Source organism: Anolis carolinensis, chromosome 1 (genome assembly GCF_035594765.1).
Source record: "Anolis carolinensis isolate JA03-04 chromosome 1, rAnoCar3.1.pri, whole genome shotgun sequence".
Taxonomy (NCBI): domain Eukaryota; kingdom Metazoa; phylum Chordata; class Lepidosauria; order Squamata; family Dactyloidae; genus Anolis; species Anolis carolinensis.
The window spans coordinates 199,165,238-199,192,082 of record NC_085841.1 but is presented as its reverse complement, the minus strand read 5'-3'; the positions used below and the strand labels follow the sequence as shown (position 1 = coordinate 199,192,082).

At 38.5% G+C, this 26,845-nt stretch overlaps 1 protein-coding gene across 3 annotated transcripts in view; it reads right to left on the bottom strand.

Moving 5' to 3' along the window:
* pms1 (PMS1 homolog 1, mismatch repair system component) overlaps positions 1-26,845 on the bottom strand; it is a 64,087-nt gene that overhangs the window by 10,798 nt on the left and 26,444 nt on the right. Inside the window, exons 6-11 of one of the 3 annotated variants that reach the window (XM_062963713.1) lie at positions 13,307-13,423; positions 12,853-12,975; positions 11,191-11,334; positions 10,056-11,008; positions 7,316-7,774; positions 1,884-2,014 (exon numbers count right to left, since the gene is read on the bottom strand). In XM_062963713.1, the coding sequence (XP_062819783.1) occupies positions 1,884-2,014; positions 7,316-7,774; positions 10,056-11,008; positions 11,191-11,334; positions 12,853-12,975; positions 13,307-13,423 (1,927 nt within the window). Of the gene's footprint in view, positions 1-1,883; positions 2,089-7,315; positions 7,775-10,055; positions 11,009-11,190; positions 11,335-12,852; positions 12,976-13,306; positions 13,424-26,845 lie in introns of all 3 variants that reach the window. The other 2 variants (XM_062963717.1, XM_062963724.1) reach the window with 2 other exon arrangements.

Sequence of the window (26,845 nt, the reverse complement as noted above, 5' to 3'; positions counted from 1 at the left end):
CTGACTGAGATCTAGGTTGGGTCAAATCACAGTTACCTCTAGCTCCAACAGCTCTGCCAGACACTAGTAAAGGGTACATGATGATAACCATGTTTTGTTTGTTTTGAGTATATGGCCATCCGAAGCCTACAATCTCCACATAGGGGAGCTCCTTTCATAGTTGCAGCTAGATATTGTATTTATTCCTCATAAATTTGAGGAAACACTCCTCTTGATGGCCATGAGATGCTTCCAGGACAACAGATTTCATAGGTTAAGGATATGATTGAACAAACTGGCATTCTAGTATTACACTGGCTATTAAATTGAATGCACAGATCATTCATGTATTTGTATGTATTTTTTCTTTTTCACAACTTTACTTTGCAGAGGGCACCAACACTGTTCCTAAATCTAAGATCCTGTTTATGTATTTAAATGCCAAAAAATCATTTTCTAGCATAGCTGAGCATCCATTCCTTCTAGTACCTGAAACATTTGTTCTAACATTAAACCTAATTTGGTCTATGTAAATTTGAAATACTATTGCAAATGGGAGGCACTATATGAGTCTCTCTCACCTTTACCTCTGGTGCAGATCAGCCGTAGATAAAATTTAACTATAGTGTTCATTTCTTATGAAATATCATCATTGTATGCTGGAGCCCCCAGTGGCGCAATGGGTTAAACTCTTGTGCTGGCAGGACGGCTGACCGAAAGGTCAGTGGTTCGAATCCGGGAAGTGGGGTGAGCTCCCGTCTGTCAGCTCCAGCTTCCCATGCAGGGACATGAGACAAGCCTCAAATAGGATGGTAAAACATCAAATATCAGGGCATTCCCTGGGCAACGTCCTTGAGATGGCCAATTCTTTCACATCAGAAGTGACTTGCAGTTTCTCAAGTCACTCCTGACATGAAAAAAATTACTATATGCTTCACATGGAGTCAGTATGGAGAATTTGTTTTCTAGCCATCAAGAATGTTCTGCACAATATATTTGGACAAAACTGTAGAAAATGAACACCTGAAACTATATACAAACTAAGGGGCTTAAAAAGAAATTTGCCTTGGGAGACATAAGCATAAATGATAAAAAATCTTACACGTGTAAATGAACTATTTTGAAATTCCTACACAGGAAACTAATTACACAGCATATATGACTCATTTATTCGAAACAAGGAATACATGCCTGTACAGCTGGGAATGAAACATTATACTCTTGAAACATTTAAATGAGTACATGAATTATGTGCTAATCTTGGGTGGACCACATACATCCTGCAGACTGCATATGATATCTTCTTGTCTCCCCATTGCTTAACACTTACAACTGAAGAGATCCATTTAAAACAGAATACAGTAGAGTCTCACTTATCCAAGCTAAACTGGCCAGCAGAACCTTAGATAAGCAAATATCTTGAATAAGGAGGGATTAAGGAAAAGCCTATTAAACATCAAATTAGGTTATGATTTTACAAATTAAGCACCAAAACATTGTTATACAACAAATCTGACAGAAAAGGTAGTTCAATACGCAGTAATGTTATGTTGTAACTACTGTATTTACGAATTTAGCACCAAAATATCATGATATATTGAAAACACTGACTACAAAAATGCCTTGGATAATCCAGAACCTTGGATAAGCGAGTCTTGGATAAGTGAGACTCTACTGTAACAGTTAATTTTCCAAAAAATGGAGAAACATGAAGATGAAAGCCACATAAAACCACCACCATTACACCATTACTATTCTCCTCAATTATCCAAAATAATTCATTTTCCCTTATATACATCTAAAGAACTATAAGCACAATTTCTTGTAACAATGAAGAAAAGAGACAAATGTCAGTAATTGAAGGTTCAGAGTCACAACCAAAATATGAAGTCATGTCATCATACCTGGTATTATCTTTATCTTGAATCCATTTGCTATAAGTCTTGAATCCAACAGATATGAAGACCCATCAAATCGTACACTTTCTTTGGGCATCTTGCAAAGAACATCCATATATTGAGACTCCCTAAGAAGACTAAACATTGATTAAAGTTGAAGACTTGAAAGAAGAGACAAGGAAAGTTGTATTTTGAAATGTCTGTAATCATTCTGCAAATGTCAAAAGGTTTTTAGAATTATCAGTAATTATACTAATGGTTCTAGCTATTTTTATAAGTGTATAAAAGCTTGTTACTTACAGAAAATACTAGCTATCTGAAGGGCATTCTCTAGATCAGTGGCTCTCAACCTGTGGGTGCCCAGCTGTTTTGGCATTCAACTCCCAGAAATCCTAACAGGTGGTAAACTGGCTGGGATTTCTGGGAGTTGTAGGCCAAAACACCTGGGAACCCACAGGTTAAGAACCACTGCTCTGGATACTACAAAATTCTATAGGTCATGCAACTGCTGTCCGCTCGTCATAGTTGTAGCTGGAAGTTCAATTTTTCTGGTTTGATTCAAGAGCAAAACAATACGAATGGTTCCGTTTTTTGTGGCATCTACTGTTTTCTTTCTGTTTTTTTCTCTTTTCTCTTGTTGCAAAAGGCTGAGATATCACTCAAATGGGGGTGGGCAAATTACCAAGGTCAGAGGGGTTTATGAGAGCCTCTAGAACTCAAAGTGGGTTGTACCCCTTCCATCACTGCCTTCTAGCACTAATGTTGCCATTGAAATTCAGTGTCGTGGCATTCTGTCCTCTATGGTGCACAAAGAGAAAGAAAGATCAAGGGATGAAGTAGGAAAGTGAAGGAGTCACTGAACTAAAGTGATTCCATTTTGGAATGCCTGTATGGTTGAAACTAGAAAATCAGTCTCCCTTTGAGAGTAAAGGCAAAGTGTGCAATTAGATGTCTTGCGACAGATGACATGTGTTCTATGTTTAGCAATGATCAGTTGTGCCGATTCTGAGAAATTTATGCAATGTTTATGAAATGTATGCAATACATGTACTTTTTGCTGCACCTGTTGAAATATTCTACAGTTCATGATTGGGCAATATCCCGAAGTTGTTTACAACTCAGGAAGTGCTTGTAATTCTTCCAGTAAAGCCCAGTTCAAAATGGGGAACTAGAGAAGTGTATAAAAGACCCTGAGCCGATGGGCTCGGGGCAGACAGTTTGGATCAGCAACAGCCCGTGTTGCCCTGTCTGTCGGTAGCTACCTAATAAAGGTGTTTTTGTCCTCAACTATTTTGGGCTCTTGAATGGTCTCATAGCGGCTTGGCGAACTCGGGTAATGTATAAATGTCTGGGGGACGCCCAAATCACCCCTTACATTTCTGGGGGCTCGTCCGGGATGAAATTATGGGCTTTGTAGTGATGAAATTTTGGGCTTTGTAGTGTTTTTTTAGTTGCCAAGGTTCCGTTGTAGCCCACTCAAGAGCTGCTCTTGGGAGCAAGGCGTGTCCACTTCCCCTTCCGGGGTGCTGCGTACGGTCCGCACCGAGACGTGCGCACGGCCTCTAAATAGAGGTAAAGACCGGTGGTTCCCTTCGCGGCACCCGAGCGAAGGAAAGGCGTGCTCTCCTCCAAAACAGAAGTTGTGAGACAACCACCGTTGGGAAAGTCGGCCGGCCGCCGCGGGACGGAACGAGAATTAGGCAAGTATACCTCTTAAAACCGCTTGTTGTTTAGCATTGCGGGGAGGGAGAGTTTTAAATTGTAGAAGCAGTTCTGGGTCCCGTAGGAATCCCTTGGGAACCAAGAGAACCCCAAAGGGAAGAGAGCTCTGGGAAAGACCTGCAAGGGGAATCCGACCAGGTCCGGAGGCAGGCCCTAGTAGCAAGACGTGCAAGGATGGTCCGACCACGGTCTGGGGACATACTCCACTAGGAAAATAATCTTTCACGTCCAGTGGGAAAGCGGAGGAAGACCGTTGATCTTCCGGCTGTGCGGGCCAGGGTCAAATCCGCGTACCCCAATGGGTGGGAAAGAATCGAAAGGGACAGGAGGGCCAATGACCCCCCTCCGATGTATGTTGAATAACTTTGAGCAATTGAAGGAGTACACAGCCGAGGCAGAAATGGTGCCTTGTTTGGAGGTTTGGATGCTGTGTTTGGTTTGGATTTGTGTTTGGTGGTTTGGATGCTGTATTTGGTTTGTGTTTGTGCTCAGTGCACTGTTTGGAAGTTTGGATGTTGTGGATGTATACCAAGAGAAAGTGTTCCCAGTGAGAGTAGACCCTCAAGGGGATCTGAGTACAGCAAATGGTAGAAACTCATTGAGGCTGTATCAGAACCTGAATGTTTGTGCCCTGGAAAAAGGGACTCCAAGAGTTCCAAATTTGAGAAAGATCTACCAGATGGAGCAGGAGCAGAATGAAAGTCCAGTAGCATTTCTAGAAAGGCTCAGGGAAGCATTTGAGGAGTTTTCTCCTTATGATATGGATGATCCTAGTGATCGAGCTGAAGGAAGGATAGTGCTGAAGAGTGTTTTTGCCAGCCAATGTTGGCCGGATATACGGAGAAGGTTACAAAAGGATGCTAGATTGACTCATTTGACTTTGGAGAGGATAATGGAAATAGCAAATCAGGTTTATTTGTCCCGGGAGGCCGTGCAAGCCAAACGGGAAGAGGCAGCGGTGTCTCGTAGGGCCAAGGTTATAGCCGCTGTGTTAGGGCATGAGCTTGGAAAGAATAAATGCGCACGGTGCCACAAGCAAAGGCACTGGGCGGCGGATTGTAAGGTGGATCTTGGAGGAGGACAGAATAGGAAAGTGCAAAATGGAAGTGGAAGTTGGAAAGGAAGGAGACAGAATGAAATAAATGAGGAAAGCAGGTAGGAGGAAGCAAGATGTAAACAGGAAACCAGGAAGTCATAACAGGGTTTTGTTTGTGTGTAGTTCAACATGATGTGAGGGGGTTGCATGTGCCATGGGTTTTGCATATCCCCACAATAAAACATATTGTTGCTATTCGGTCTAGTAGATGCTAATAAAGTAAAGGTAAAGGTTTTTCCCTGACATTAAGTCTAGTTGTCTGACCCTGGGAGTTGGTGCTCATCTCAATTTCTAAGCCGAAGAGCCATCATTGTCCATAGACACCTCCAAGGTCATGTGGCCAGCATGACTGCATGGTGCGCCATTACCTTCCCACTGCAATGGTACCTATTGATCTACGCATATTTGCATGTTTCCAAACTGCTAGGTTGGCAGAAGCTGGGGCTAACAGCAGGAGCTCACCCCACTCTCCAGATTCAAACCACCAACCTTTCGGTCAGCAAGTTCAGCAGCTCAGCAGTTTAACCCTCTTCACTGCCGAGGGCTCCTCTAGTAGATGCTACTGTTGGTAATAAGTCAAGTCTTCTGAGAATCTATAGTGTGTTCTAAAGTTTTAAACTGTTGTTTTTATATACATTAGTTTGGAGGACAATACTTTCAAGTTGTAAGTTATTAAACTGATGGTCACTTGGAGAGGAGACGTCCCAACTGATATAGCAGTGAACAAGCAGCTTCAAATGGTCAGGGGCATACTGAAGTGAACTTACTGTTATTCGAAAATATACTTTTGCCGAGTACATCAACTTCAGTTTTGGAATGAACACACATGGAAGACTTTGGATTTTGGTGACTATTCCATGACTAACAACTATAATGTAGCATAAATCTTTTTAGGCTAGAGATGCATCTGATGAGTGAATTTAATCCCACTAAAGCTTACACCAAGATAACATTTAACCAGACTTCTTGTTTTGTTCCAACAAATGAATCCAATTATCATTCTTGAATTAGGAATTGTGTTTATCATCTATTCTGCTATGTAAAAGATTTTCTGATTGAGCTATCAGAGGTCCTTTTATACTTGGTATTGTTGAAGATTATCTCAGATCTTCATGGCACCATGTTAACTATGGTTCTTTTCCTATGTTCTGTGTTTTGCACAAGCCACCTCCTTCCCTCATACACCTGAATATGTCAACCTTTTCCAGTTACTAGTTTTGTGATGTTGACTGATATATTTTATGATTTTTTAAAACTTTTTGGTTTTCATTGTTTTAATTATATTGTTTATTTATTATGTGCTTTTAATGTTGTAACTTGAATTCTGTTTATGCTGGGCTTGATATCCATGTAAGCTGTCTCAAGTTCCTTCGGGGAGATGGAGGCGGGTTATAAGAATGAAGTTATTTATATTGTTGTTATTATTATTATTATTATTATTATTATTATTATTATTATTATTATTATTATTATGTTCTACTGCCCTGGCTTGTAATGTCTCATGTAACAGATGAATGTCACATAGAGGCAATTTTAGTGATACCTCCTTTCAGGTTTAGTTAGCAATTAAGATTATTTTTATGGTAAAATGTTTTTTGCTAAAGCCTTTTAAGGGAATAATAAAACACAAAAAACCCTGTAAACAAATGGAGTACACAACTAACATATCAGCAAATACCAGATAATATGCTAAAGAGCTTGCATAACAGTTTACAATATAGAGTACTTTTAAAAATATTTGCTATATATAGACACAGAACACAGAAATATGTTCTCAATTGTCCATACTAATGAATTCATAAAGCAAAGAGAAAACAGGCAATTATAAAATTATGAAGGCATTCAGGGAATCTATCTAGCAGTCATATCAGTACAGACACTCAGGTTACGGGCAAGATAGGTTCTGTACTTTTGTTCTTAAGTTGAATTTGTAGGTAAGCTGGAACAGGTCGATTTCTTAAGTGTAACTACAGCCATTTTTAAAGCTTTGAATAACATAGAGAAGAGTTAACATGTCTGCAACATTTCTTTTACTGCCTGTGCCCTGTTCAGAAAATTTCAGTTCACTTTCTGTCCCTGTGACAACTGGATGTTGAAAATTTTGGGTTGTCATGTAAGCAAGGATTGGTGCCAAAGTTTAAGTGGAGACACCTTTTCCCCAGGATAACTCTTTCAGGAGTGAATTTCCTAGAGGTAGATTTCTCTCACTTACTGTTGTCTCACCCCTGTTCTTAACTATGAGTTGGATGTCTGTAACTTAGGGACTGTGTGTATATAAGCCCTTCCTAGCACTACTATCAATTTAAATATGAACAGAACTCCTGATAGTAAACATCACTGCTGTTTTACTATTAATCTGTTTATATATATATATAACAACTTTAAAGCCATAGCAATTTTACTGTCTTTATGTACTGTACAACATATAACTATGGAACAAAATAATATGTTTTTAAAAAATCACTGCAACACTATGTTCTGGGTATTGGGTTTGTTTCATGAACTCAAAGATATGAGTCATATAATTCTGAACATCAAAGGATTATCAAATCAAAACATATGATTTCTTATTTACTTAAATGGATGTATTCAAGATAACGTCACTTTCAGGTAACATTACCTGTCAGTTAATACAACTGGTTTGTCCAACTTCTCTATCGGAAGCTTATGGCTTTCAAGAAGTTTTTTAAACAGAAGGGCTTCTTCTATTCTGTATGGATTCAGCATCATTATTTTTTTCTCAGAGGCCATTATCCATGCATCCGGAAAATTCAGAAGATGAATTAGGCAAGGTTCATCTTTATCAGATTCTTTCTGCCCAAGAATGTGCAGTTTCCGTCTGAATGAATCCATAGAGAAGGGCACCTTCACAATTTTTATTGCTTGGCAACTACTGTGTTTCTTTTCCATTTGAGAATGAAAAAGCTTGTCAAGTTTTGGTTGGTTAGACAAACAGTCTTTCAATCTGGCTTTATGTTTTTTCTCCTTATCTGTTGACAATCTCTTCGTGCTTTGATCCATAGCTTTTCTGCTTTGCTTTTTGTATCGATCCAAGTCTCTGGCAGCTTTTTCTTCATACCTTACAGAGACAAAAAGGGTTTGGGGAAGAGGAATAAAGAGACAGCAGAGCATATAAAAACTGGAAATTAGTTATGTTAGAAAAAGGTTTAATAAACACCTAAAGAAATCATTGTTTAGTGGGTGGCAGTTGTATCCTTCCACCAGTAGGGAACAAGTTCCAAAAAAATTATGTATCTCCAGCCCTGAAGGAGCAAGGAAACCACCTGGAGCAAGCCTTTGGGTTGTAGAAGTGGTAGCTGATGGCTTCCCCGTCTGTGAGTTTTAATTTCTCATAAATTACACTTGATAGGGAGCTTGACTCCAAAATAAAATAGGTAAGTGATAAAACACTCACTATCTGGGAAAAAAGAAAACCATAAAATTCCTTGAAAGGAAAAAAAAATCCCAAACAGTTTAATAGCTTTGCTTTGACCTAGTTGTGATCTTTAAATTAACAGGTGGGTTGGTTAGTTTACTGAGAAACCCAACTCAACTTGTAGCATTCTTATTTGTGCAAACCATCTTAATTATTCTGATGTCCATAAGAAATCTTAGACCTAGGTGAAAATGCTCCCTATAACTCAGAAGACATTTGGAGGCAAATCCCCATATTTTTGAGAGTTTTAATTTTTTGTTTTGCAGGGGCGCAGTACAGGGGTTGTGGTCTGTCATGCTCTTGAGAGACTAATGCAGGCCCCTAGCTTCCCCCACTTGCCCATTCCTACTGCAGAGAAGTGCCCGTATAGCAAAAGTTAAATACGAAATGTATCATATGAACTACACCACATAATTAACTATAAAATATCAATGTAACATGTTTTAACCCAGGGGTCCCCAAAGTACGGCCTGCGGGCCACATGCGGCCCACCGGAGCCATTTATCCGGCCCCCGGCGGCAGTGGCTCCCTCCTCCTCCACCAAGCAAGGTGCATATAGCGTGAAGGAGAAGGAGGAAAAGGCGCACGCCTTTCTCGTCTCCTTCCCCCCACGGGCACCTTTCCTGCCACTGCCGCCGAGGAAGGGCCGCAAGGGGCGAGGAAAAGGCGTGAGCCTTTTCTCCCTCGTCCCAAAGGCAGCTTTCCCATTGCCACCGCTGAGGAAGGCAGCGGGAAAGGTGCGCATGGGGTGAGGGAGGAGAGAAAGGCGCACGCCTTTTCCTCACCCCGCGTGCATCTTTCCCGCTGCTGCTGTCGAAGAAGGGCCACACGGGGAGAGGAAAAGGTGTGCGCCTTTCTTCCCTCAGCCCACGCGCAGCTTTCCCGTCATCACTGCTGAGGAAGGCAGCGGGAAAGGTGCATGCAGGGTGAGGGAGGAGAGAAAGGTGCATGCCTTTTCCTCGCCCCCGCACACTTTTCCCGCTGCCGCTGCTGATAAAGGTGCACATGAGGCAAGGAAAAGGCGTGCGCCTGTCCTCCATTGCCCAGCCGGCAGCTTTCCCATTGGAAGGCGAGCATGGGGCGAGGGAGGAGGGAAAGGTGCGCACCTTTCCTGCCTCCTCGCTCGCCTTGCACACTTCTTTCCCGCCTCCTCCCTCACCTGGTGTGTGCCTTCTTCAGCGATGGAGGAGGGAAAACAATAATGGAGGCATGCCTATGGCAAAAGGAAGAGGCCTCTCGTCTTATCTTGCCAAACAGACTCCCTCCTCTGCAGCCCTGTCTGGATTTATTTTTCTTGAAGATTAGCAATCTCTTCCAACCCTGATTATTACAGTATTGTTTTTGTTTTGTTTTTGTTGTTGGTCAGGGGTGCTTTATGTTTTGGTTCTCAAAGGCAGAAGGGGGTTGGACTATATGGCCCAAGGGGTGTCTTCCAACCATTTTTATTATGGTGGTATTAGTATTATTATTATTATTATTATTATTATTATTATTATTATTGGGTGTCTATCTGTCAGGGGTACTTTGATTATGTTTTGGTGCACAAAAGCAGAAGGGGGTTGGAGTAGATGGCCCAAGGGGTCTCTTCCAACCCTCTTTATTATTTTTATGATGATGATGATGATGATGATTAAGATGATTAACATTGAGGCTGTATTTGTTCCCTTTTTTTTTACTTCAAATTAAGATATGTGCAGTGTACATAAGAATTTGTTCATAGTTTTTTTTAAAAACTATAATCCGGCCCTCCAACTGTCTGAGGGACTGTGAACTGGCCCCCTGTTTAAAAAGTTTGGGGACCCCTGTTTTAACCATTATGCCAAATGCATTTTCCATTCTGTTTTTGAAATTAATCAAGATGCAATTTAATTTTGAGTGGTATGACTGACACAGGACAGAAACTCTGAAAAGTCTGCAAACTTACTTCTTTTTCTCTTCTTTGTTCAATGCCTTCCACATTTCTTCCATTTTCAATGTGAGTTCTTCTGCACTTGCTTTGGTATTTTCAGTCGACAATCCAGAGCGATGCTCTTGAGTAAAAAGGGCAAATGCGGTCATTGGTTTCTTTATTATCTGATTGCTAATTATATCATAAGCTGTGATTTGTCCCACTTTCTCATTTACCACATTTGTTCTTTTTATAGTTTGGTTGTTGTTTTCCTTGTGAAGATTTTGTTGGGTTTCTCCATCATTTTTCTCTTGAGGTTTTACTCCTCCTCCTCCTCCTCCTCTTCCTCCTCCTCCTCCTCCTCCTCCTCCTCCTCCAGGAATTAAAATCTGAACAGGCTCCAGATTTTCTCCTCTGGAGTTCCTCAGTGCATTCCCCAAACTCCACTGATCAGCAGTGATTTCAGAAGACTCTTTTGGCATGATGGGTTCTTCTGTTTTATCTGGTTCCTGGAAATGGTCATTCATTAGATCACCTTCAATGCTGGTTTCAAAATTAGTGTCCATGAAGATATTGTTGTCTGGACTAAATAGTCCTTTAGATTTGTTCTGTTGGTCTTCACACAATTCTACTGTGGCACCCTGAAATATGTCATATCCAATTCTCTTGCTGCTAGATGTATCTACTTCAGAAGTCAAACCTTGAGATGTATCATTACACAATGTTTGATTATTCAAATGGAGCTCTGGGTATTTTTCTCTTCCACTGTTTTTCCCATTGCTACGAGATGAAAACAATGGCATACGAGCTTGTTGCTTCGTATTTCTACAAGATCCAATTTGGTTCGCACACATTGTTGTTTGTTCTGCTTCATTAATGAAAGAATCTTCTAAAATAGTATCTGTCTTTTCGGTTGGACAAGAATCAACCTCAGTTAGAGGTCCATATAGGGAAGTCAAGATATCGTCAATAGCAAGGCAGATGGATTCCTAAAAAAAGGAAACAAGTACATTATATAAGGAGTATTTGTTACTACAGCACAATTAAGTCAAGCCAAAACCCACATTAAATATTTAAAATGATAGTTTATTTTAAAACCCATGTCATATTAAAGAGACAATACATTTGATATAGTTCTCTACACACATGTCCACCTCTATCCATACTGTACCTGGTTATGTAGCAATACTTGAGATTTATCTGGTGTTAAATTGACATCCACAGCAGATGGAGGAATAATAATGTTGATTAAGAAAACAGGATATGAACGATTAGAATCCATTTGAAACTTCAGTTTATAGTACTGTTGAACCAGCTAAAAATATAATGACAATGTTGAACAGTTAGTTTTCAGATTGGAATAACTAACTACAATATAAGATGTATAAAAAGGAATTTACTTAGTCAGGGATAAGAAGTGTATGGACTTCTAGCTGCTATTCAATATCATCCCTGTACACTAGCTATGCTGGTTAAGACTGATGGGTGTTGCAATTCAACAACATTTGGAAAACTAGGCAATCTGCACCCTTGTTCTGTATATATACACAGCAAGAATTATCCTACTGTATCTTGAAAGGAAATGGATGTAGCTCTTAATGAGACATGCCGCATTATCACAGCATGTCTACGCTCTACACCACTGGAGAAATTATACTGTTTAGCCAGTATTGAACCACCTGACATCTGTCGGGAAGTAGCAGCTTGTAATGAAAAGACCAAGGCATTGACATCTCCAGCCCATCCTCTGTTTGGATATCAGCCAGCAAGCCAATGCCTTAAATCAAGAAATAGCTTCCTAAGATCTACAGAGATACTTGAAGGAATACTTCAGCAAGCAAAAGTTCAAAAGTGGCAGGTTAAAACCCAGAATTTCAATCAGTGGCTGAGACCGGATGAGAAACTCCCTCCTAGGCACACAGAAGACTGGGTGACTTGGAAGGCGCTCTGGCACCATGAGATGCAGAGCCAACCTTAAGAAATGGGGCTACAAAGTGGAGTCCACAACATGTGAGTGTGGAGAAGAGCAAACCACAGACCACTTACTACAATGCAGCCTGAGCCCTGCCACATGCACAATGGAGAACCTTTTTACAGCGACACCAGAGGCACTCCAAGTGGCCAGCTTCTGGTCAAAGGAAATTTAGTATTATGTCAAGTTTTAACTTTGTTTGTGCTTTTTCTAAACATTATAACTATATTCTCAATTTGCTTCTGACACGATAAATAAAATCTTGAAGGGAAGAATTGGTTTCCTAGTAATTAGAATCCAGCCTCCGCCGTGATTCAAAGAGATGTGAATTTTTGTTTCAGAAGCTTTTTAGTGATAAAGCCAAATACTATCGTATTATAATAGGCTTTCTAGTTACAATTATTTCCTTGTGTTAAACACAAAAAATGGACGTGACAGTCAAAAATGTTACAGTTTTTAAAAAATCTTCAGCTTGTGACCCAACATCGGTCTTACTTGTAAGCAAGTAACAAAGGCAACAAAGCCATAGCCAACGCCCATGAATAATCTTGTAGAATCAATGAGATTTCAAAATTATTTCAGAAGTGGGAAGTTTCAATTTCATAATATGAGGAAGAGAAAAATCACAGCATGATACAAAGTCATGCAACTAATTCAATTAACTGAAATATATTTAGGAGTTTCAATCTCTACTTGATTCTGCATTACAAACAAAAAGTGTCAATATCTGTCTGTGATACAAATTGATGCTCAGCAGTGCAAAGTATAAAATCCCACCTGGCTGTAGTTAACAGCTAATTCAATTCTTTGCATCTCAGCCAGTATTTTATAATCTCTGAAAAATTGCTAAGAAGGCTGTACCTTGAGAATTTCCTTTAGATACACTGGCCGATTGTTTACAAAAATGAAGCTTCTTTCTGAACTTGGATGACTTGTCAAACCACCACCTGAATCAGGCTTTGGAAGGAAGCCACTGAAAAGAACCTACAATTGTAATTGATGACAAGATTATAAAATGGCCAAGGAAAACCTTTATTTTTAGGACAATTCAACATGAAAATTCACACCAGGAAGTAGAAATGATTGCAGATGTGCATTATATTTCAATGTGCGTCTACATCACCTATCATAAAATAAAAATGAAATCAACATATAAGATTTTCAATTTGTGTGATAAAACTCTGAATAGGAATACAGAAAATGAAGGTTCACATATCACTTAGAAACAAAGGGGTGGCTTAAAAACTTTGCAATGCAGGAATGTGTTATAGTGCTTCACTCCTAGAGGGGAACTCACCAAGAATCAAAATCGTACCTCAATATCTTTACAATGGCGTTGAAATGATACCATGTTGTCCATAATGGCAGCTCCCACTACTGCCATGAAAGCCGTTTTGTGATCCAATGCCCTGGTCTTCTGCCACATTACTGTCTGAAACAATATGTTACAGCACCATATGCCTGGCATTAACTTTAGTTCTGTTCAATATGATATGCCCACAAACCTTTATATCCCATATCACGTTTGTTCAGTATTTTTAACATTCTGTTCCTAGATGCCACAAGCATCCTGTGATCAAATACCTAATACAGCATACAGAGATCCATTTTGATCATGCTTCTTCTCTTTTGTATGCTGAAGCAATTGGCCAACCCCTCAGAATGAATGGGCACCACTTGCCTTTTGGCCTGCTCTGCAGACCAAAGGTCTGAGCTTTATTTTTACCGCCAAGTGGACTGCCAATGTCAAATGGCAAGAGCCTCCAAAAGTTGGCAATGGTTCCTTCATCTTTGAATTCTAATAAAAGACTTGATACAGATGTTAAACAGATTTTTTTTCTGGAGATTGTTCAATGCACTTTGAAAAATGAAGTGGATAAAATAATAATAATAATAATAATAACAACAACAACAACAACAACAACAACAAACAAACAAACCCAACAACATAAGTTAAAACACAGACCAACAGAATTAAAACATTGTAGCATAAGAGAGGAAATAAGAGAGGGAATGTCACAAAAGAGACATGTCACACAAGATAATGATGACATTCACAAACATTGGTTGGCCCCTATCATGAAGCAGCATTAATGTCTGCTTGCATTTCAAGGCACCATGTCAAAGAGGGTCAACTTCCAATGTTGGCCACTGGATGTTCACTAACCAGAGGCCATTTCTGACTTTTATGGCTGTCTCTCCTGACACATTCCCACTGGCAACGTGTCTGATTTCTTCACGCCAGTGAGGAAAATGGAACAGTCAGGTAAAAAGGGGAAAAAAGGGAGGGTGGGGGTAGTGCAGTTATTGTTAGTAGATTAACTCTTAAATATCTAGCATGTTGTTGAGGAAGGGGGTTGAGGGGACAGAGGGAAAAACATTATACAAAATTACAGTAGAGTCTCACTAATCCAAGCTAAACGGGCCGGCAGAAGCTTGGATAAGCGAATATCTTGGATTATAAGGACTGATCAAGGAAAAGCCTATTAAACATCAAATTAGGTTATGATTTTACAAATTAAGGTCCAAAACTTCATGTTATACAACAAATTTGACAGAAAAAGTAGTTCAATACGCAGTAATGTTATGTTGTAATTACTGTATTTACGAATTTAGCACCAAAATATCACGATATATTGGAAACATTGACTACAAAAATGGCTTGGATTATCCAGAGGCTTGGATAAGCGAGGCTTGGATTAGTGAGACTCTACTGTATAGTTACTACATCTAATCCTTCATCGCTATTACCTTACACATATTACTTAAAAATATTACAAATTAAATATATCCGTACAACAAAAAGAGGAATTATATTGTCATCTAACTTTAATAGCCAAATCTTCTTATATTTTCTATATTATTCCAAGTTCTTCTTGCCTTCTGTGCCAGCTCTTATTCATTAAAACTTCATTTTAATTATTCTTATTTGGATTGTTTCTTTTAACTCTTTTAACTGTTTTATCAAATTGTAATTGTTGTCTGAATTATTGTCTAAACAATCTAAAGGCTTTAATCTATCAGTAAATTAGTATTGTGAAGACAAAAAATTACTATATAACACTATCATTCTTGGGTTGCTGTGAGTTTTCCAGGCTGTATGGCCACGTTCCAGAAGCATTCTCTCCTGTCATTTCGCCCACATCTATGGCAGGCATCTTCTGAGATTGTGAGGTCTGTTGGAAATTAGGCAAGTAAGGTTTATAAATATGTATCTGTGAGAAATTGTGGGATAGTATCTGGATCTCTGCAGTGTAGAAGGAAAGTCAGGGAGCAGAGCAGATGTGCTTTCCTGGTCCTTAGTTTTTCCAATCTCCGTGTGTCTTGGAACTGTTTCTCATCCCCTCTCCCCAATCGATTCAAATCTAATTAGGGGATACCAACTCCTCTATTGTCCAAAGATTCTTAAATGAGGGGTTAATAAGTATTACAAATAGTATATGTAGAGTAATAATAGTGTTTTTAGCCAACAAGTCCTGAGATCATGTCCATTTCAACCCTTGTCATTTAAACATAATTCTGACAATTTTCAAGCCAGCTTTGGGCTCTAAGATTCTTTTCCTTTTATGAAAAATAAGAAGTGATGATCTGGTCAGTTAATGAACTTCAAAAGGTAAAATGTGTATGTGTTATATTGTAATAGGGGAAATGCAACCCCTGGAAGTTTGGTTTGGGAGTAAGGGTAGAGGGAGACCTACAGGGCCAGTGTAATGTATGTATGTATGTATGTATACACACACACACACGTGAAAGTATGCACTTTGACTGTCTGTTTGTATCACAAAGGCTGCTGCTGCTAGCTGAAGTGGCTCTCTGTGATTTCACTGGATTGACTGTTGCTAGGTAAAGTGGCCCTCTTTGATGTCACTGGGAAAGAAGGTTGACGTGTATGAGAGGAATGGAGGAAGGAAAGAAAGAGCCACAAAGAGAGCTTGACCAACATTGATGTATATTTTGAGGTAAGCCTTCTCAGAGCTGGAGAAGGGAGAAATAGGTGGTTAACAGTCCTAATGATACCTAGGAAATGCTGAGTATATATGTTAGTAATAATAATAATAAATTTTATTTCTTATGCACCTCAAGGGTCAAGGCTTGTGGAGATCGCTCTTTGCCCACAGAATGGTATGTACAAATTATATACAGTGTTCCCTCACTACTTCGTGGTTCGTTTTTTGTGGATTCGCTGATTCGTGGTTTTTCAATAAACTCTAAAAGAATATTATAAATCATAAAAAATTACAATTTACAGCCCAAGGAAGGGAGGAAGGAGATGCCAAAGGGAGAGAAAAGGAGCCCAAGCGGCAATGGGAGGGGAAGAAGGCAATTTATCAACACACAATTGGTTGATAAAGACTTAAAATAGTGTATAACTACTAAAATAATGTATAAATATATAGCGTCCCTACTTCGCGGATTTTCACTTATTGCGGGTGGTCCTGGAACCCTAACCCCCGCAATAAGTGAGGGAACACTGTAAATTAACCTATGAACTGTGATAAATCTTGGCATATAAACTCAAGAGTAAACTTCTTGCAAAAGTGTGCCTAGTTGGATTGTGTATTAAGTTCACATAAAAGCAAGTTTACTATGAAATGAAAATGCAGACATCTCTCATTCATTTTCCAATATTCTTGCCAAAGCATGGCGACATTCAACTAATGGTCAACAGAAGTAAATTTTTTCCATCTATGTCTGCTCCCGTCTGCATACAATGTTTCATTCTTTTTATGTTGACAGGTAGTCTAATAGAAAAGAACTTGCTGTCATTTTCTTGGTGTGCCACACTATTTTCTATTTTTTAAAAATAAATGTTTTTGAATGGTTTTAAGGAGTCCCGGGTGGCAGTGGGTTAAAACCTTGTGCCAGCAGGACTGCTGACTTGGAAGATTGGGTTGCTGACCTGAAAGTCTCCAGTTCGAATCCAACCCGAGGAGAGTGCGGATGAGCTCCCACTATCAGCTCCAGCTCCATGCAGGGACATGAGAGAAGCCTCCCACAAGGATGGTAAAACATCAAAACATCTGGACGTCCTCTGGGCAACATCCTTGCAGATGGCCAATTGTCTCACACCAGAAGTGACTTGCAGTTTCTCAAGTCACTCCTGACACAATTTTTTTTAATATAATATACCATTTTATAGCTTATTGAAGGTCTTTGTCCACATGTGCTTTTCGTTGTATTTCGTTTTATCATGAAATTACCCTACATCCCAGCTTTGGGAACAGGAATATTATTTCTTTTCTTGCTAAAATTATTTGTACTAAGATCAAACTTTACTGGAGCTGATCATAAATCTCTTACCAGGAAAAAACAGAAGAAGCAAAAACTAATCTTATAAACATTTGGTCAACTTTGTATAAACGTGATGAAATTCAAAATAAAACAGCTTTACTACTCTATTCAATTAACCTACAGCAGTGATAAGATGAAAACAAAATTGCTCAAGTCAAGCAGATGTGCAACAATCTCCAACAACATAATCAATATACATAAGGCAAATTGGTAAATGACAGTAATATTCAAGATTTCCAGGGCCACATCACATTCGCAGGCCAGTGTTGGGGAAAGAGCAGAGTTATATAAAACCAGCAGCCACACAGCCAGGGTCTAATTAATCTGTTTTAATATCTACACAGGTTATTTAACTTTCCTCCATGCAGCATGATAAAGAATAATGAAATAGGAGCTCTTATAATTTTTCTCCCATGTTTCAATCTGAGTATGCAGAATAGCTCTTCTTCATGTGCAAATTCCTTACTGGATTGGAGCAACAGAACATTTTTCTGCAAGTGAACATTTTAATTATAAGTACGCTTTTCTTTTTTAAAAAAATCAAAAACCTATGCACTTTGAAATAGGAACCTAGAAATTATCCGTTTTGAGATCATGAAGTCCTATGATTTCTTTTAAAAAGTGAACAAACCCAACAGAACTTACTCTCTAAAATCCTCTGGCATAAACAGATTCATGGACTTGAATTCAATAAAATGCTAATGTTTAAAGCCAAATGATTACATTTGGACGAAGATGCTTTGGGCACAAGCATCGTATAAACGTCACAGTGCTTATTTTAGGTTCAATCAGTGTGATGCCACAGTTATAAATCTTAGTTGCTGATTAATGCAAGGATGTTATTACACTGCCTGACTGCCTGAATGGTTGATGCACATAGCTCTGAAAAGATCAGTTCACTAAAAAACAGTTACCCCGGAACATGAGGTTTGTCAAAGCACATGGAGCTTCATCATTTCATTTTGGGGGTTTATTTGAGACTGACAAAATTTCCATTTGGAATTTATAGTTTTAAACAAACTGTTTACAAATAAAATGACCACATGTAAGTAACAAGTTCTAGTAATGATGTTACATGTAACATGTTAATTTCCGGAGTAATAATCAATTAAGGTATGTATTTTTTTTTAAATGTATAATACAAGGATAGGTAGCAATTCTTGAAACTATGTAATGAATGAAGTTTTTTGTAAGATCTTGCTTGGGAGTTGATGGGATTTATATATATCTATATATTCATACACACACATATATATTAAGGACTATCTAAAATAATAACAAGCCACTAATGTAGGACTTCAAAAATAAGTAACATTATTAACAAACCCCTTTCAAAAACATCAGACCACAGAAACATACAGTATTGACTCAATTCTAATACTTACCTTTTTTGACTAAATTACCTTCCCAAAATTAAGGTGCACATTAGATTTGCAAAATAGGGTAAATACTTTTTTGGGTTTCGGGGTTTTGAAATGCGCATTAGATTCGATGGTGCTTTAAACTTGAGTAAATACAGGTATTACTTTGAAAAAAGGAAAATTCTAAATTCTAAATCAAGTATGCTAAACCAACAAGCCATGGCACTTTTACATTTCTGTACTTCTGAGAATGATTTGATTTCCCAATAGGCTTCCTGCACCACTTGATTTATAACCTTGATTATACTCTGAAATTGAGCTATAAATACACTCACACACCCCCATGTATTTTCTAGGTCATATAAACCTGGGGCTGATGAGCCAAGAATGAATCTGACTCTAGGCAGTATGATGACACTGCAAAAGTATCCTATCAAAATATATTATTACATACAGACCATCTTAGGTTTTACCAGAGCTGACCAAATATATCTTGCCTCTTCTCTGTTTCATTGAAAAGGATGAAATAAATTGAAAATTATGGGCCTTAATATTGATTTTGACCAACTCAGATGTTTGCTATTTAAATAATTTGGGGATTTTTTAGAAATTCAAAAAGCAAACATCAATGTTGCCTTTTTATATTAAGGAGAACATTTTAATATAACAATTGTATATCGTGAGCCTTGAGCAATGATGGAATTTGGTATTCGTGGGAAGTTGTGAAACTTATTGGAAACGCACAGCCAACTGTATAGTCAAAATGGTGCTGCCTCATCAACTTTTCTAAATATGGCCCTTAGTTATAAGCATAAATCATTAGAACAAATGGACGTGTTCGGAGTAATCATTCCCTCCCTTTTTAAAATCCAGAACAGAATTCCCTAACTACATCCCATGGCTAGCCACCTCTAAAAAGCAGTGATCATTTTACAGCAATGTACTCTGCCTTCCTGTATTAAAGATTCCAAAGTCGGTATTAGAATTGAGTGAAGGCATGTCACAGTTCATCAACTCTGAAATATAACTCATGCAAGTATAATCTCCTAATGAATTTGTATTAATGTCAACCTTTTTCTTATTCCTGACAGGAGCAGAATCCAAAACGATCTTAACAGATTAGAGAGATGGGCCGAAACTAACAAAATGAACTTCAACAGGGAAAAATGCAAGATACTCTAGTTAGGCAGAAAAAATGAAATGCAAAAATACAGAATGAGGGACGCCTGGCTCGACAGCAGTACATGCGAAAAAGATCTTGGAGTCCTCGTGGACAGGAAGGTGAACATGAGCCAACAATGCAATACAACTGCTAAAAAAGCCAATGGGATTTTGGCATGCATAAATAGGAGTCTAGTGTCTAGATCAGGGGTCCCCAAACTAAGGCCCGGGGGCCGAATGCGGCCCTCCAAGGTCATTTACCTGGCCCCCGCCCTCAGTTTTATAATATAATATATTGTATATACAGTAGAGTCTCACTTATCCAACATAAACGGGCCAGCAGAATGTTGGATAAGCGAATATGTTGGATAATAAGGAGGCATTAAGGAAAAACCTATTAAACATCAAATTAGGTTATGATTTTACAAATTAAGCACCAAAACATCATGTTAAACAACAAATTTGGCAGAAAAAGTAGTTCAATAGGCAGTAATGCTATGTAGTAATTACTGTATTTATGAATTTAGCACCAAAATATCACGATATATTGAAAACATTGACTACAAAAATGCGTTGGATAATCCAGAACGTTGAATAAGCGAGTGTTGGATAAGTGAGACTCTACTGTACATATAATATTGATAATAATATTATGTTATACAATATAATACTAATAACAATACCATATAATAATATTAATTATATGCTATATATTACATATTATATAATAGTATAGTGGTATAGTTCAATATAGTAATATATGATGCTAATATTGTGCTATGCTAATAATATAATATATTGTATGTACATACAGCTGCTCCGAGTCCCCTTTGGGGTGAGAAGGGTGGGATATAAATGTAGTAAATAAATGCAGTAAATAAATAATTAATTTTAGACTTAGGCTCGGCCAAAGTCTGAAATGACTTGAAGGCACACAACAACAACAATCCTAATTAACTTGACTATCTCATTGGCCAGTAGCAGGCCCACACTTTCCATTGAAATCCTGGTAGGTTTATGTTGGTTAAAATTGTTTTCATTTTTAAATATTGTATTGTTTTTTCATTGTTGTTGTTGTTGTTGCACTACAAATAAGACATGTGCAGTATGCATAGGAATTTGTTTGTATTTTTTTTTCAAATGATAATTCGGCCCCTCAACAGTCTGAAGGATTGTGGACTGGCCCTCTGCTTCAAAAGTTTGGGGACCCCTGGTCTAGATCCAGGGAAGTCATGCTACCCCTCTATTCTGCCTTGGCCAGACCACACCTGAAATCACACTGTGTCCAATTTTGGGCACTGCAATTGAAGAGAGAACTTGACAAGCTGGAATGTGTCCAGAAGAGGGCGACTAAAATGATCAAGGGTCTGGAGAACAAGTCCTATGAGGAGTGGCTTAAAGAGCTGGGCATGTTTAGCCTGCAGAAGAGAAGGCTGAGAGGAGACATCATGGCCATGCATAAATATGTGAGGGGAAGTCAAAGGGAGGAGGGAGCAAGCTTGTTTTCTGCTGCCCGGGAGACTAGGACACGCAACAATGGCTTCAAACTACAGGGAAAGAGAGTCCAGCTGAACATTAGGAAGAACTTTCTCACTGTGAGCGCTGTTCAGCAGTGGAACTCTCTTCCCCGGTGTGGTGGAGGCTCCTTCTTTGGAAGCTTTCAAACAGAGGCTAGATGGCCATCTGTCGGGGGTGCTTTTCCTGCTTCTTGGCAGGGGTTGGATTGGATTGCCCACAAGGTCTCTTCCAATTCTGTGATTCTAAGGGGCAATTTAATTTGCACATGACATCCTGAACACTGCATGATTCACCAGGAAACCAAAAGATAATCAAGATATCCACAAACTACTGAAAGCTGTCTTATGGGCTGGCATGTCTGGAAACAATTAGCCATAATTACAAGCTATGATTAACAGCATTTAATGGTTAACTGTAGCTTCATGGCTAGCTGCTTTGATTTATTAAGAGAAGAGTAACTGTCCTTGATGCATTTACACACTACTCACACATATGTTGACATTATTTGCTGTAAATTATGTACTATGATAACCACTGAGTTAGATCTTTTTTCCAGCTTAAATGCTATTTCTTGGACAATTATACAAGCACAAAATTCCTAACTTGAGATGGGTTCCAGCATTAAAGAAATACCTTGAACATTTTTGTATATGAATGAAACCATCACTTCTATCCAAGATAGATTGCTTTGGGGGCCTGACCAGATCTTCAGGCAGCCAGATGGCCACACTTGTTTTGGAGGACCTAACTTTAGAAACCTGCATTTAAAAGTTACAAGCTGGTGAGGTCTGAAAGCTAATGCCTGATGAAAAATAATACTTATCATGAGGAGTTGCTTGGATCTACAGACATACTGCAAAGTACTTGTAAATTCCACAGAAGAGAAATCCTGAATAAGCATTGATGGCTTTTAAATTTTTGATTTCTTGCTTAATTAGCATGGCGGTCTATTGTGTATGCCAAATATAATACCAGTCAGGAAACTTGGATTTCATTCTTTCTTAAATTTTATGGCAAATATCTCCTTGTATCGGTCCTGCAGTCATAGGGAATGCTCTATTTTTATGAGGTTTTCCCACTGCTAGCCTGAGGAGCAGTTTCTGTCAACATTATCATGCTCGGATTTCTCCTTGCTCATCTGAACTCTTCCTTTCACAGAGGAGGTATTCTGGGCAAGCAGGTGACAGAGAATCCTTTGGCAGAGAAGCCAACTACTGAAAGATTGCCAAAAATCTGGAGTGCATCAGGGTGCAACGTAGGCTTATTGAGCCTCCACATGGCTAGCTCCTGTGGCCGGCCGATTCTAAGAACTCCTGTTCGAAAACTAAGATCCCTTGCTGTATAGAGTAAGAAACTGAGTAATGTTGCAAGAAAGAAACAGGTCGCCACATCACATTTTTATACAAAGAAGTTTCAACCTATTGAAGAATAAACATCAACAAGGGCTCATGCACTCACTTAAAGACTAAGGGCAGAGTTAAGGCGCATGATGGCAGGGTTCCAGACATAATGACTTCTTCCTGGGTCACACAGTGGTGGCAACAATCCACTTAGTTACAGTAGATTCGAGTTGTCTATTTGGTATTTGGCAGGCTATTATCTGAAGAGGAAGGGCCAGTTACACAGTCAAATACTCCTGAGAGCCCACACTGTTCCTTTGTTGCATTCCCATTTTTAGGCTTGCTTGCTACTCATTCTAACGCATCCCTGATCTAGGGCCAGTCTATTACTATCCTTATATATACCAAGACATTACTCTTTCCTGCTTCGCCTGTCTTCACATGCAGCACAGGCAATTTAACCAACAAACAGAGGTGGTGTTACCTGACGTCTTAATAACAATCCTATATCGGACCTTCTCGCTGTACTGCAGGATAGTGGGTCATTATGCAGCCATTCTTAAAAGCAAGCTGAGTAGCAGACTATACTCATAGTTTCTGTTCAAAATATACTAGTATTTCCATTTAAAGATCTCAAAGTAGAAGGCCTTCACGAGATCTCTCACGCAGTCCTAGGCAAGCCAGATTAAATGTTTGATTCTTTAAAAAGGCAATGGTTTGGATAACATCCTTATATATGGTATCAAAAAGCACAGATTTTAATCACCATGTTACAAGACGAGCCATACTAAGGATTTGGAACAAGTACAAAATTAAACTATGTCCAAAAACTCCATTATAAATTTCAACGGAAGAAGCTTTTTACAAGTTAGATAAGAAGAAAGGAGAACACTTGATTACATAAAGAGATTTAATAATACATGAAGATGATAAATACAGATTTAAAACCCAAGAACTGAAAGATGCAAGACTTCACCTACAGTGATACAAATGCAGGCAACTGAAAGAAAGATTTACACTTTACTGTAAAAATATGGGATTTGAAAAGACCAATCAGAATTTGAAAAGGAACTGTTTACTAATGAAGAACATCTTATTGTAAAATATATAAAATATTACTGAAGATGGAAATGGAAACAGAACTGATAAATTATTGTATGACTAAATGGGCACAAAACATTGCACATAACATAGAACTAGATACATGGGGAAAATGTGGACTATTGGCTTAAAGAAAATTCGATTCTACGATATTAGAGAAATTTTTTATAAATGATGAACAGGTGTTACCTCGCCGAAGTAAAATTAGCTAAAATATGTAAGGGAAAAAAAACAAGTGCTGAAAATGTAAATAACAGGAAGGAACTTTCTTCTACATCTGGTGGTCCTGTAAAAAAGCAAGAAAATTCTGGGCAAGATACAAAAAACACTGCAAGAAATGTTTCATTCAAAGATTCAATTGGAGCCCGAATAATTTTTATTGGGAATGTCAAATAACCAAACAAAATAATTAAACTGTAAATTTGGCACTACATGATAATAGCAGCAAGAACACTATATACACAGTTCTGGAAGAAGGCAGACCTCCCAACAATAGAAGAATGGATAGTTAAAGTCTTTAAAATAGCAGAAATTGACAAATTAGCAATGATGAACAAAGAAAAAACACAATCTTTATCAAGGACTGGGAATCATATCTAAACTATGTTTTAAAAAAGGAAGGTTTTTATAAGGCTTCACAATTTAACCTGTTTGAATCTGTGCAGGCAATTTATAAACAATAAATATCAGGCCAGAAGGAAGAATAGAAAAACAATGTAATAGGAAGGAAGAACAGAATTATATATGAATGTCCCCAATCCAAGGGACAGGAAGACACTACATTGGGAGAGAGGAGGGGAGAACATAACCAAATATGAATATTGTATAGATGTTAGGAAATACTGTATTGGTTCATACATATATACATGTATATAGATTTGTTTTACTGTTTTTTATGAATATGTAAACTGAAAATGAACAACATATTAATACGTAAAAAGGCAGCTAAGTATAACCATTATCAATCGTAAGAGATACAGGTGCCAACATACTTCCTTTACTTGCTTTACATTACTCAGTTTCCTTTGATATTGTTTCCAGCATCTAACATACTGCCCCATTACAAAGAATTGGATTGATATGCTAGGCCAGATTGCCCTGCCTTTGCTAACCAATGTCTTTTTGATACTAATCAGACTAGATTACTCACGTTCATACTGGTAGGTAGATAATAGGTTAAATTAAGTGATGCCTGTCCAACAAGGAATGTACTTTACGTTTTCTTTATGGCCTCCCTTTTGACACTTCATCCAAAATCCCTTCCAGAAGGTGGGAAGGGTCTCTCCTGAGCTGAACTTTGGAGCAGAGGTGGGGAGAGGAAGAGGATGTCATTTCTCGCACAGTGTTAAATGGAATTCAACAACCATAATTTGGTACACAAATTTTGCTTCCACCTACTATATTGCTATAATCGGAATTCTCTAATGTGGTAAGTTCGTAAAATTCATAAATAAAAAGAATTTCAAGTAACAAGAGTGGAAAGCTAACATAGTTAGTCCCTCCCAACCTCCTAATGGTTTATTTCATTTCCAGATGGTGCTTTATTGCCGAATAAGAGTGGACAGGGGCAGATGACAGCTCATTATCACTCTGAGGTTGTCTCTGAGATTGCTAGCGCTTCTTAGGTAGTGGCACAATCTAGCCATCTCAGTTATCTACAGTACTATTTCTAATGTGATACAGCTGGAACAGAATTATTAATTAGCACTTGTGCTATGTATGTTTATATATAGCTTTTCTATCAGCAGATTATGGAATTCTGCAAACAGCAGCTCTAGATGTACATAAATGTTTCCCTCGGGATATTGAAGATTTTAAAATAGCAAAGAATTTGAAGCTGCTTTTATAGAGCACCAGTGAAGGAGCTCAGATTCCAAGAAGGATCATCCTTTACAGGGTAAAAATTTAGCTTAGGTTTCCAGGTGGCTAAAATGTGACAGGCGAAAAACTTTTCGCGTTCTTTAAAAGACAAAAAATAAACACCGAGTACCCCCCCCCCACCTTCTCTGGTCCACAGATCATCAACTTTAAATAAACTTAAATAAATACTGCCATAAATTATTTCCATGCAATCAACTCATTATTCAATCTGCTTTCAAGGAACATGGTGACGAAAGAGGGAAAATACCTCTTTCTAACATAACCATACTGGCAGGAGGATCAACATTATCAGTATTCAAAGAACGTCTTGGCAGGATAAACCTTCATAAAAAGATGACACACAAGCTAATCCAGGTTGTCAAAAGAGTAATAGTCTATCAAGAGTGATCTGGTAACCAAGTCATTATTTATTGCTAATGCAAATCAAAACATAACAAGTACGGTAATACAAAAACGCCAAACGCAAGGCTAAGCCTATGTTAACGGCTGACTGAGAAAACAAACTTAGAGCAGAATGCAGTAATAATAGTTAGGGGAAAGTCGTAATAAAAAGGCAACTTTCACTCAGCATCAAGAAATATTTCCCTCCTAATACGAGACTATAAAGTGCTATGTAGTGGTTTGAGCACCAGACTACAACTACGGAAATCAGCTTTCAAATCCCCACTCAGCCGTGAAAACCCACTGGGTGACCTTGAGAAAACCATATTTTCTCAGCCTCAGAGAAAAGCAATGACAAACCATGCCAAGGAAATTCCATAATAGACTGACTTAGTGGAAAATGACTTGAAGGCATACATCAATAAGAACAAAGGGCACTTCAGTTGTCATTAGCTGAATACCTTTACTAACTGCCTCAATCTTCCAACAGATAAGACAATATCATTATATTCTCTTTCTCTCACATGCAACCATAACCTTAGGTTTCCTGCATGACATTTAAGTGGAGACACATACTGTACAGCAACTAAACAGACCCGTTTAGCAAACTGGAGCCTAAACACCTTGCCCTCTTCCCTGCATGATTCTGGATGAGGTCAACATTTTTTTCTCTGTGACGTGTACACCACAATAATAAACTTTCTCCCCCCCACACACACACAGCCCGGCACCAAGAAATCAGCAGGAAATATTTTAACGAAAAATGAATTAGACCTTTTTTTTGTTGTTCCATAATCTTTCTTACTTTTCTCCAACTAC